General features: G+C 36.1%; 1 protein-coding gene across 2 annotated transcripts in view; it reads right to left on the reverse strand.

Moving 5' to 3' along the window:
- Positions 1 to 12,291, reverse strand: part of CNTNAP5 (contactin associated protein family member 5) — an 876,843-nt gene that overhangs the window by 681,856 nt on the left and 182,696 nt on the right. For both annotated transcript variants that reach the window (XM_055108578.2, XM_008953637.5), the window contains exon 2: positions 4,634 to 4,738. In XM_055108578.2, the coding sequence (XP_054964553.1) occupies positions 4,634 to 4,738 (105 nt within the window). The remainder of the gene's footprint in view (positions 1 to 4,633; positions 4,739 to 12,291) is intronic.

Genomic DNA, 12,291 nt, shown 5'->3' on the forward strand with positions numbered 1-12,291 from the left:
CAATTTAAAAATGAGCAAAAGACTAAATTGATGTTTTTCCAAACAAGGCATACAAATGGCCAACAGGCACACAGAAAGATGCTCAACACCGCTAATCATCAGGAAAATAGAAATCAAAACCACAATGAGACGTCACCTCACACCCATTAGGATGGCTGTTACAAAGAAGGAGATAAGTGTTGGTGAGGAGGTGGAGAAAACAGAACTCTTTTACACTGTTCTTGGGAATGTAAATTAGTATAGTTATAAGAAACGGTATGGAGGTTTCTAAAAAAAAAAAGAAACTACCATAAAATCCAGTAATACAACTACTTTGTATATATCTGAAGGAAATGAAATCAGTATCTGAAAGAGATATCTGCAATCAAATGTTCATTGCAGCATTAGTCATAGCAGCCAAGATACGGAAGCGACCTAAGTGTTTCTTGATCAATAAAGGGATAAAAAAATTGTGGCATTTATACAATGGAATATTATTCATCCATAAAAAAGAAAACCTGCCACTTGCAACATCATAGATGAGCCTAGTGGGCATTGTATTAAGTGAAATGATCCAGGCACAGAAAGACAAATACTGCATTATCTCACTTATATGAGGAATCTGAAAAATGTTGAACTCAGAGAAGCAGAGAGTGGAACAGTGGTTGCGAGGGACTGGGGTGTGAAGAAAATGGAGAGATGTTGATCAAGGTACAAACCTGCACTTCTAATATGAATACATTCTCTGAATATAATTGCACAGCATGGTGACTATAGTTAATAATACTCTATTGTATGCTTGACTTTTGCTGAGAGTAGGTCTTGTGTTCTCACTACAAAACAAAGAAAAGGATAACTACATGAGGTGATGGATGTGTTAGCTAATTTGATTGTGGTAATTATTTCAAAATGTATACCTATCAAATCATCATTTCGTACACTGTAAATGTATACAGTTTTATTTGTCAATTATACTTCAATCACATAGGAGGGAGGGAAGTAAGTGAACTAATAAAAATGACACACAGCTTTCCCTGTCTAAAACACTGAAGTTATTCTGGCTCTCTGGGCAGGATAGTGTTGTGGTGCTTTGGCCAATAGCACCACACAGATTCAGATCACTTGGGTGAAAGCCTGGCATGGCCATTGCTTTCCTCTCTGTGTCATCTATGAATCAGAGATCACAATGACATCTACATAAAGGGTAGTTGTGAGTATAGAATTGGTGTACCTTAAGGGCTCAGAACATTGAGGGCTCATGGGAAGTTCTCAATATAGTGGTGTTATAATTTTTAGTTGTGCACTGCCAGGCATTAGCTTACAACCAGGGGAAGAGGGAGGGTGTAATTCTTAGGCACACAATCTCACCATCCGGAGAGATGCTCCTTTACATCTGCACGTATATTCGAGAGCATCTGAGATTTCAAACCATGTGGTACAATTTGCTCTTTTGGATATATTGCATGTTTTTTCTTTGTAAAACAAAAGATAAGTTTTAAAGGAAGACACATTAAAAAGGAGTGTTCATTGAGACAGTGTTATAATTGCTTCTAAGCCATGTCAGTGAATAGACAGGACATAAGTTTGGTCTTAAAAGGAAGAAAATAAATCAGTATTTTATACTGATATTTCCAATATAAACAAAAATTATAAGTTTTCTTCTTAACTTTCTAAATGTTATATTTTTCCACTCATGAAACAAAATCTGTTCTTAATAGCATTAATATAATGACTTTCAAGTTTTATCTTAATATATCTGTATACCACATATGTATATATTTGTACATGACTGTATATGCATGTATATGTTACTATGTCCAACTATATAAACATATATACTCATCCTACTATGTATGAATATATTTATATAACCAAACCTGTATATATCCACCTCTTTGTATATGACAGACTCTGACTGTATATATTCAACTACATATGTGTGTGTATATATATATATACATTTTACTCTATATATTATATACACATATATATCACATATACATGGTTTATTATAGTAGAAATACATATCTGGACATATTTAACAAAATAATTATGTTGATATTATTACTAATGACAAATGTTAGCTGTTGATCAGTATCACAGTTTGTAATTGTATGGTAATGGTATTATCCATGTCAACTCTTTATGAATACTGTTTGTGCCTATTTGTGCCAACTGTGTGTCAAGGATCTAGAACAATGCCTGACAAATACTGGGACTCAATAATTATTAATAGAAGGATCTTTTACTCATGAATTCCTCCAATGTAGCAATTTGCAACTCTTGTTCCATTTTAGAATGACCTGGAAGCTTTTGTTTCTTCACTTTATCAATATCCTTGCTTGGGTCCCATCCAAGACAATTAATTCAGAACATAGGAAAAATGGGCTCAAGCAGTGCTCCTTGCAAAGCTCTCCAGGTGATTCAAATGCACAGCCCTGGGATGAGAACCACTGATCCCGTATCTCCCTGAGCCAGCGTTTAATTCCCACTGAGGGCCGTGGGTGGGCCTCGGTGAGTAAAGGAGAGGCTGTCCCCCTTGGGAGTCTTGGAATATGCACTAGAGGATGAGTTCTAGGTCAGTGCATCCCAACTGTATCACTATGTCTTCTGCTTGGCCTTTCTGATTTAGACTCTTGTTGGGAAACGGAAGAAAAGTGAACCTCTCTGTACACTTATGCTAGCCTTGGATTCAGGCACTCAAATTCCCCGGTGAGCCGAAAAATTATAATAAGTTGGAGCAAAGACACTTGTCCTCACTCAATATCTGTCTGTCAGGGAGAGAGCTGGCCTGTGATCAGACCCACAGCTTCCCCCAGAAACTCCTCAGGAGCTATTAGGCAGTAGTAATTGCTTTCTGCTGCTGCACAATTTGGGTGGGATCGAGACAACTCCTTTCTCTGGAAGCTCTGTTGGAAACCGTGTTAAATTCTGCCAACCTGTGTTTCTTCCTGAAATGGAAAGTGGGCTTCCTGCTCCAGTTCAGTTCTCTACCCTGCTGTGAGAAAGATATTTTGGATATGCAAGTCTGATCTTAATCGGCACATAATGTTGCAAGGCAGACATTCCCGGGCCACTTTACAGATAAAAAACTGAGGTTGGCAGAGGTAAGTGACTTGTGCACAGTCAGAGAGTTTTTAAGTGGCATAGCCCGCATTTGAACTGTGGTTGATTGATTAGTTTTTATTTTCTTGCTGCTACACCCCTTTTCAATCTGTACTAGTGAAGCGATTTGTTAACGGGATGAATATAAACACGAACTTTGAATTCAGATAACCTAGGTTTGAATGCAAGCATTTCCCCAGACTAGTTTTTCTGTCTTGGGAAACTGATGCCTCAGGAACCCTACCTGAAGGTAAAAGGTAATAATGCTCGCAACAACTTTGTGAGGACTAAATATCATAATAAAACTAAAATGCTTAATCAAATTTTTGGCACAGAATATTCAGCAAAGGACATTAGTACAAAATTTTAATTGAAATTTTCCTGTTGAATCTTTGGCCATTCTTTTGTTTTTAGAATATTATTCTTAAACAGCTTTCTCAACAAACCAGTGACACTTGCTAACTTTTAAATTATGAATCCCATTTTAATAGAAAACTGGTGAAATGAAGTACAAGACAAACAGGAAACAAACATACAAGCAAAAACTATAAATCAATCTCACTAATAATGGAGATTAAAATTATAAATTAAAGTGTTAACAAATTAAATTAGTTAGCGTGTAAAAAAAAAAAAACACACAACGACCAATTAGAACTTATTCCAGAATGCAAAGATGGTTCAATATTGCAAAAACCTGCTAATGTAACCTACTTAAGATATCAATGGAAAATACACTCAAAATTAAATAATATAAACTCTAATAGACCCGTAGCTCTCTTTAAATTGCATACACGCTTTTCTTGACCTAGGAAAAGTTTATAATATTTAGTAGATATTAAGATACTATCAGATACCTAAAAGTCCTTAAAAATTGAAATAATTCAAATCTCTTTTGCAGTATTTATCTACCTATGTATCTATGCATTAGAAAAGTCAACATCCAAATCTGACTAAGACGTATCTGCCTAGATATCCAACATCATATTTGTTAACAACATTTCATATGAGAGATTAGTTAAGGAGGTGCTCTTACTTCACACAGATGTTAAAGATAAACACCATATACTTAACTACAGTTATTTCTAGCTGGTAGAATAACAGATTATTTATATTTTCTTACTTTCAATTAATAGTATTTTGTATTTTAAAAATCAGCAATATTAATTTTCAAGTAAAATTAAACTTATTGAAAGAAAATTTAATAAACATTCATTATAAATATTTTATTATAAAACATGTTTTATATCTATGTTAGCTATGGAAATATAAAAATAAAGCAAATGTTTTTATAAAGTAATTTTCACAAAGACCTCTTGTGATAATCAAAAAAGGATATTGTGATTTGGGTGAACACAAGTCAGCATACTTTGAATGACTATTATGCTATGGAAGTATGCTTACATTAGATTTTCACTCCTCTCCTCGTAAATATTTTCCTGAAGACGGCCGTTGGACATGATTTCAGTGTCTGAGAGTGCTCACTTTCCTTCACCTACCCACCACGTAATTATTTAGTGCTTGGCATTAGGATTTCAGTCAGCCTACTTACCAACTCTCCAGTTGAGTTGAGCTGGGCTGTGAGTGCCAGTGAGGTCTGAGGAACTGGAAAAAGCCATTGGAGAGAGCAGGGATGCTAGTGGATCATCACAGTTGTCTATAATGATAGGAGGACAGAGGGAGAGAGACCAGATTCTATTAGCAAGAAACATTCCATAAAAAGAGAAGTTGAGAAATTAACTACCATCATTTATTAACCACCTGCTCTGAACAAGGTCAGGTACTCCCGGTTTCCATGTGTTACTGCATCTACTCCTCACAGCACCCCTGAAGGACAGGTCCAGCTTTCTTTCACAGATGAGGAAAATTAAGTTCAAAAATGTCAAGCAGATTGTCCAAGGTCTCAATGCTAGAAAATAGCGCAGCCAGAATTGTCACCCAGATTTGTCTGACTCAAAAACCCAACTAGCTACATTTCTTCAATAAGCCACTTGAGCAAAGCCTCAAATTATTGCCATCAAGATTATTCTATAAGAAGCGAGATGATTAAAAGAGGGAAACATTGTTTGACTACTCTCCCATCTTCAGTTCCTAAGAGCTCCCGTAATAATTGTGTCTAGAGGAGTAGGATAACTTAAAATATCTTATTCCCAGTTGTGTGAAAGTCTTCAGAAAACAATTTACTTATTCTAAGAACTTATTTCTATTCCATGAAGCAGTAGTGAATAGTCCTAGATCTTGTATATTCTGAATCTGGTATTTACTTCAACAGCTATCCTTCCAACCTATCCTAAATGTGGAAAGTATTCTTTCTAAGGATTCTTTGATGAGGCCCAAATGTGGGACAGGGTGGGGCCATGAGCAAAGATGCTTGTCTTGACAAGGTAGATGTACCCCTCCGGGTTGACACTGATATCCTGACCATCCAATCTCATGGAAAGGAACTGCTCTTCACTCTTAGTATATTGTTGCCATGGTTGGAATTTTTGTCATTTCCAAAACTCATGATGAGATCTAATGTCATTGTAACAATATTAAGTGTTGGGGCCTTTCAGGGATGATTAGGCTGTGAGGGCTCCACCCTCATTGGCTTAGGTTTACAGCTTTAATAAAAGAGCTTTCAGGAGTGGGTTCTCTCTCTCATTCTCTTGTCTTCTGCCATATGATGATGCAACAAGAGAGCTCTCACCAGATACCAGAACCTTGATATTCAACTTCCCAGCCTTTAGAACTGTAAACCAATAAATTTCTGTTCCTTATAAATTGCTCAGTCTCAGGCATTCTGTTATAGCAATACAAAATGGTCTAAGACAATTGGTCATCTAAATTTTTTGTAATAATTCACTTATCTGTTTGTATTTTCCATTGGGTGACACACATTTTGTGGGACCCTAGCAGAGAATCTGGTACATAACAAGCCTTTGATAAAGGTTTGTTGAAAGAATGGGATCGTGAGCTAATGAAATAAGAAAGGAAAGAATGGGAGGCAGGATCGAGCAGTCAATCTACCAGCCAATTAGTCAGTATACTATTACCAATATTCTTTTCCTATTTTTTGTCTTGTACACATTTAATTTCATAGGACATTGAACAATGACTTCATGAAATCTAGACATTCCTCACTCAAAACAAATTTAAAATGTGCCGTTTAGTTTGAAGGTAAACTTCATGGTAGTAAACGCTCTCAGGAAGAATTGGTTTGATTTACTTTTTTTTTTTAAAGAACATTTACATAGTATTAAGCTTGTTTATTCAGCAAATTCTTAGAGAGCAGTATTTTAACTAATTGCAGAAAAATTAATTAGAAACACAAGGATTAAATTATTGTTCATTAAGTGTATTAAAAAATCAACTGGCAAAGTGTATTTTGAGTTTTTCCCAAATACAAATGTTGAAAAATATTTTGAGGTATTTGACAAATACAAAACCGAGCCAGATCCTCACTGAAGAAGAATAACATAAAAATCGCAGATATGGTTTCTCGGCAGTTATGGTCATTTGGTGAACAGAAAGCAGATCACTACCATTTTACCTCTGGCAGAAGATACAGGTGACAGAAGGTGCATACATACCTCAAAGCACTTGTTTAAAGTCACGTATTTGTTGCATTATTTATATATTAGAAAACAATATATAATAATCACTTATTAAATTATATTCAACATAATGCAGATCTTGCATGTACGTATGCCTGTTTTGTCATCAAGAAGCATCAGATGAATGTGGAAAAAAAGTGAGCCCCATAGAAAAATACAAACCACACACACACACAAACACATATATAGGTCTTAAGCATCAATACGGTATCTACATTCACAGAAGCCTTCTAAGCCTCATCCATCCAGATGTGTAGATATAACCATCCTCCTATTTCAGGTAACACTCTCTCCACTACTTAACAAGAAATCACAGCTTTTCTGACACCCACTTCCACTGGAAAGTTGTAGCTCTTTTTAACATAAAGTATTATAGCTATTGTATATAGTAGTTATGTATTTATTAGACACTGAGCATGTATACAACTCTGCTACTATTTTATTAGGTTTTTATAGTCTTATGTGGGACTGATGAAATTTTTGAGTATTGTACTCCTAACCCTACTTCTCCCCTAAATCTTTTCTTATAAAATTTTTATTGTACAATTAGCAAGCCATTTTTACAAATGCATATATTGTGTTGTAGCAGAATTGACTGTACCCCTGTATATGTTTCAAGTCAACTCAATCATACATTGCTCAAGAAACAACTCTGGAATTTATTTTTCTCTTCTTTTTCTTTTTTGGTAATCTTTGCATTCATATATAAATTGTTAAAATGATCATGGAATAGTAGAAGTAACCTAATCATTTCAAATTAATTCAGTCCAACCAATATTTATAAAGTCTCATTTTGTGCATATTCTCAGAGAGGCAATCAGGATAGGTTTGGGTAAAATAAAGTCTAGACCTCAAGGAGCTCCGAGGCCATTGAGAAATATAGAGATGTAAACAAATTAATAAACTGATGAGGAAATTTAGGAGACTTTCACTATGATCACAGTGAACCAGTAAAATTGGTATCTATCAGTCCAGACTCTCAGGCAAGTGATAAGTTTTGTTCTTCCAGACCTGTGCAATCCCCTCCATCATAAGGTGCTGACCTCCAGGAGAACTAAGCTTCCAGAGCCCATTAACTTGTGGCAATAACTGCCATTCCCTACTGTCCGTTTTCCCCTCTGAAAGATGTCTGCCTTGTATCTCAGTTTCTAGGGACAGTTGTTCCACTTTGGAAATTAGTCAATCCATAGATTTATGCTAATGGAAAGATCCAAGGAAGATTTTTCAGCAGCCCTTTCCTCATAGACCCTATGCATTTGAACAGTGGCTTTTTGGGAAACATATCTGAACTTTTGATCTCCTGTCCCTAAAAGTAATAAGAATGGAAAAATCTCAAATCTAAAAGGAAGAAATCACTCCCTGCCCCCAAAAGCAGATAAACCTTTTCCTCTGTCACTTCTATCTCACATGAACCACTTTGGCAACCTTGCTTACGTTGAAGAGAGAGCAAGTCTCTTATGAAATTAGCCTAGTAAACGGGAATTGAAGCCTATTTTTGCCTAATGTTCCATTATTGGAACGCTAAGCATGTGGGAGTTATCTATATCCTACTGCTCAAGGTTATCGCCAGGGTCTGATTGCAAAAATTCAAAAAATTGCAACCTCAAGCATAAACAGGTTAAGGGTTTGATGATAGAACCATTCTAAATTCAAATGTCTGTATTTTTTAAAATATGTATCAGATTCTTAAAGCAAAGGAAGAATGATCTAGCGTAAATGAGAACAATAAAACTTGTTTGTTTTGTTTTGTGATTTGTGATAGGCTGCATTAGTGGAAAGCATATTGAGGGTTAGAGCTTGGAGATTCCTTTTTCCTAGATTTGTTTCTTCTCTTGATTGGATGATTCCAGATAATACATTCAGGTATACTAAGTTTTATTTTCACTGTCTGCAAAATAAAGACTCATTTTCATCATATCCAGCCATAGAGTCATTTTAAAGATGGAATAAGAATAGATGGGAAAATGTCCCCTTTTAAGTATAAAGCCCGTAATGAGAATAGGAAGCAGTATATGAATTGCCCAGTAATATCTGCTACATTTGAGAGCAAATATTTTAATGATGTTATTTCTGGGATCTTTTTTCTCTTCCACAAAACTTGCCCACAAATTGGTATCATAAATAGCTCATTCACATTAAAGGTTTACAACTGGCCAGATGAACAGGATAAGGTGAAGTGGAGGGGTAATAAAATGGGTGAAGGCACGAGCCTGCATAAAGATGACATTGCACCTTCGTTCTCTCCTCTGCAGGTCTGCAGCATTGTGGAGACTGGGTCAGTACTACCCCAAGCACATGGCTGGGGAGCAAGGAAAGAACATGTTATCTCCCTCAATGCTCCTGCAGCCTTCAATAAGCAAACCTGTGCTCTCCTTCAATTTCAGGCTCCACATGCATCTCAGACTTCTAACAGTGTGTCTGAACAATGCTGAGTCCATCACTCTGTTCCTCCAAAAGTGTATGTGAATATTCATTAGTGTTTAATGTAGAAAAGAAGAAGGGGTGAAGAAACTGGGGTCTGAAGATAGGTATTTGAATTTTAAGAAAAAAAATATAATGAGAGACTGAAAGGCTTCTCTCATACTCACTTCCAATGGGACACACAACTTGGGATAGACTATATTGATTTCCCAGGAATCACTTTCCAAGAATGAACCAAATTTCACAGATGCATTGGCCTAGTATTTTCAAAATGAGATCTTTAAAAGCTTTTTCATGGGTTTTTTCTCTAAAAGAGTTATAGCAAAACTCTGATAGGAACACTTTTACACTGTTGGTGGGACTGTAAACTAGTTTAACCATTGTGGAAGTTGGTGTGGCGATTCCTCAGGGATCTAGAACTAGAAATACCATTTGACCCAGCCATCCCATTACTGGGTATATACCCAAAGGATTATAAATCATGCTGCTATAAAGACACATGCACATGTATGTTTATTGCGGCACTATTCACAATAACAAAGACTTGGAACCAACTCAAATGTCCATCAATGATAGACTGGATTAAGAAAATGTGGCACATATACACCCTGGAATACTATGCAGCCATAAAAAATGATGAGTTCATGTCCTTTGTAGGGACATGGATGAAGCTGGAAACTATCATTCTCAGCAAATTATCGCAAGGACAAAAAACCAAACACCGCATGTTCTCACTCATAGGTGGGAATTGAACAATGAGAACACATGGACAAAGGAAGGGGAACATCACACACCGGGGACTGTTGTGGGGTGGGAGGAGGTGGGAGGAATAGCATTAGGAGATATACCTAATGCTAAATGATGAGTTAATGGGAGCAGCACACCAACATGGCACATGTATACATATGTAACAAACCCGCACGTTGTGCACATGTACCCTGAAACTTAAAGTATAATAATAATTAAAAAAAAAGAATTTTTTAAACTTAAAAAAAAACTCTGATGCAATAAAAGTCTATTTTTAAAATGCAAATCCTTTTTCATATATATTTTTGATTCCCCATTTTTCTTCAATAAATAACTTTGCTGTCATCTGTACTCCTTTTCTTTATAATGTAAAGGCCACCACTAGCTCCCATCATCCCCCCAGATAAAAATCTACTTCTGTGGGTATAACCAAAAGCACCTTAGCTCTTTCCATCCAGTAGCTGTTTAAATACTCCCAGTCCTGTTTGCGTAACTTTGCTTTACATTCACAGATTTAAGAGGATTTCTGAACCAGGAGGAACTTCTGAAATTACAGGTTCCAAGCCTTTCACTTTATATATAAGGGTTTGGGGGGAGCTTAGGGAGATGACAGGACTGACCAAGATTATTCAGTTAATTATTTGACCAACTGGAAGCAAAATTCAGGTTTCCTTACTGTTTGTAGGTGACCCTAGTCCAGTTTTCTGGCACCTTTGCAGAAGTCAGGTAACCATTAGTAGTAGTAGTATTTATAACAACTGTTATAATGGATGATCTTTTTTCTGCAAAGTGAAAGACATTATTTTATTTCCTGGACAACAGAAAAACATTGATGAAGAGTAGTTTATAACTTTCAGGATAATTTGAATTTCTCTTCTTTTTTTTTTTTTTTTTTTTTTTTTGCCTTTCTTCTATTCATCTTCAATACTCTCCCCTAGATAAACCCTACCCACCCAGGGGGCAGAAGTCAAACAAACAGAAAAAAGGCAAAAGAAAAAAGGTAAGAAGAGAAAAATAAAAGAAACATTCATTTCCTTATTAATATTTGCATGGACAAGCATTTTGTTTGATATTTCCAATTCAAAGAAGAGGGGATAATATGTTCTTCAATATATGTATACAGTTAAATACTGAAGGTCTTCTTTCATATTAATTACAAGGTAAAGGCACAACAGAGAATTCTAAGTAAATATGATATTTACACAGCTATTGAGAAATTATCATTGACTCTTTAAAATGATTCTACTTCGAGTAACATTTTTTGTTGCCAATGTATATTTTTATTCATTATTATTAAAATACCAATAGAGTTACAGATGGTACTGAAGTTCAATTGTGTGCATCGTCTTGATTACCACGGTAAATTGTCTGTATGTGGGGATTTGGAGCTTAAAAGATTCACTTTTATTTATAGGTGAGATAAAATTCCTCTTAGCATTGCACACTTAATAGCCTACTTTGTTTAAAAGATATAAAACATACATTCTGTGGAGTGCCTACAACAGTGCTTAGACATGACAACTCATGCCTTTTGCTTCAATTATTTTTCCCCTTGTTACCTATAATTTCACTTAGAAAATAACAAAAATAAATACTATAATATTACTCTTGAATCTGACCCTGCCCCCATTCTTCACGATGAAACCCTAAAAGATACATTACTTCATAATTAGTAGACCAAAAATACAGCTTTCTAAAATCAGTCGTGAAAGGAAGGCCGAGTCTCCTCTATCTTGACATTCATTTCCAGATTGATGCAGAACTTGCTTTTTGATCATCTGCTAAATACTCATGGTTGTGCTTCTTGCTGTGAGAAGACAGAATAAAGTCAAATACATAGACCCTGAGCTCCAGAAAGCAATCATTTACTTTGGACTGAAAGATAATCCATACATTTTTTGAAATAAGCTCCTTATGTTCATGAGCAATTACATGCAAAAGATCATTGGTCTGGGATCCAGGAGTCCTGAGCCTTCTGCCTGCACTAGTAATGTGCTCTCTTTTTCACTTCCCTGTATTTCAGATTCCTCAACTTTATAACGGCACGGGTTATTGTTCATTTGTTTCATCAACACAATTTAATTGAGCACATACTAGGTGTCAAAATTTCTGTCAGGCTTTGCAGAGAGTAAAAGTAATTATTGCAAATTCATCAAACGTGGTGGAGATAAACACAGCACCACTCCCTGCACTGCAATAGTGACTGGTGAAGGGGCCGGAGCAGACTGCGGGAACACCCAGAAGAGGGGGTTAGTCCTGTCCAGGGCTAACAAGAGGGCTCTGGGATTCTTTCCAGGCTTTTAAAGCAATTCTATGTACGATTTTAGGACATATTTTATTTGGAGTTACTAATTTCCTGCTTGTAAGTGGCTTGCTGGGAGGACATCATCGTAAACCCCATAAGCATAACAAGGTAGCAGCAGCAGGCCTGACTCCTTGGGAGCCT

Source organism: Pan paniscus, chromosome 13, assembly GCF_029289425.2.
Source record: "Pan paniscus chromosome 13, NHGRI_mPanPan1-v2.0_pri, whole genome shotgun sequence".
NCBI lineage: Eukaryota > Metazoa > Chordata > Mammalia > Primates > Hominidae > Pan > Pan paniscus.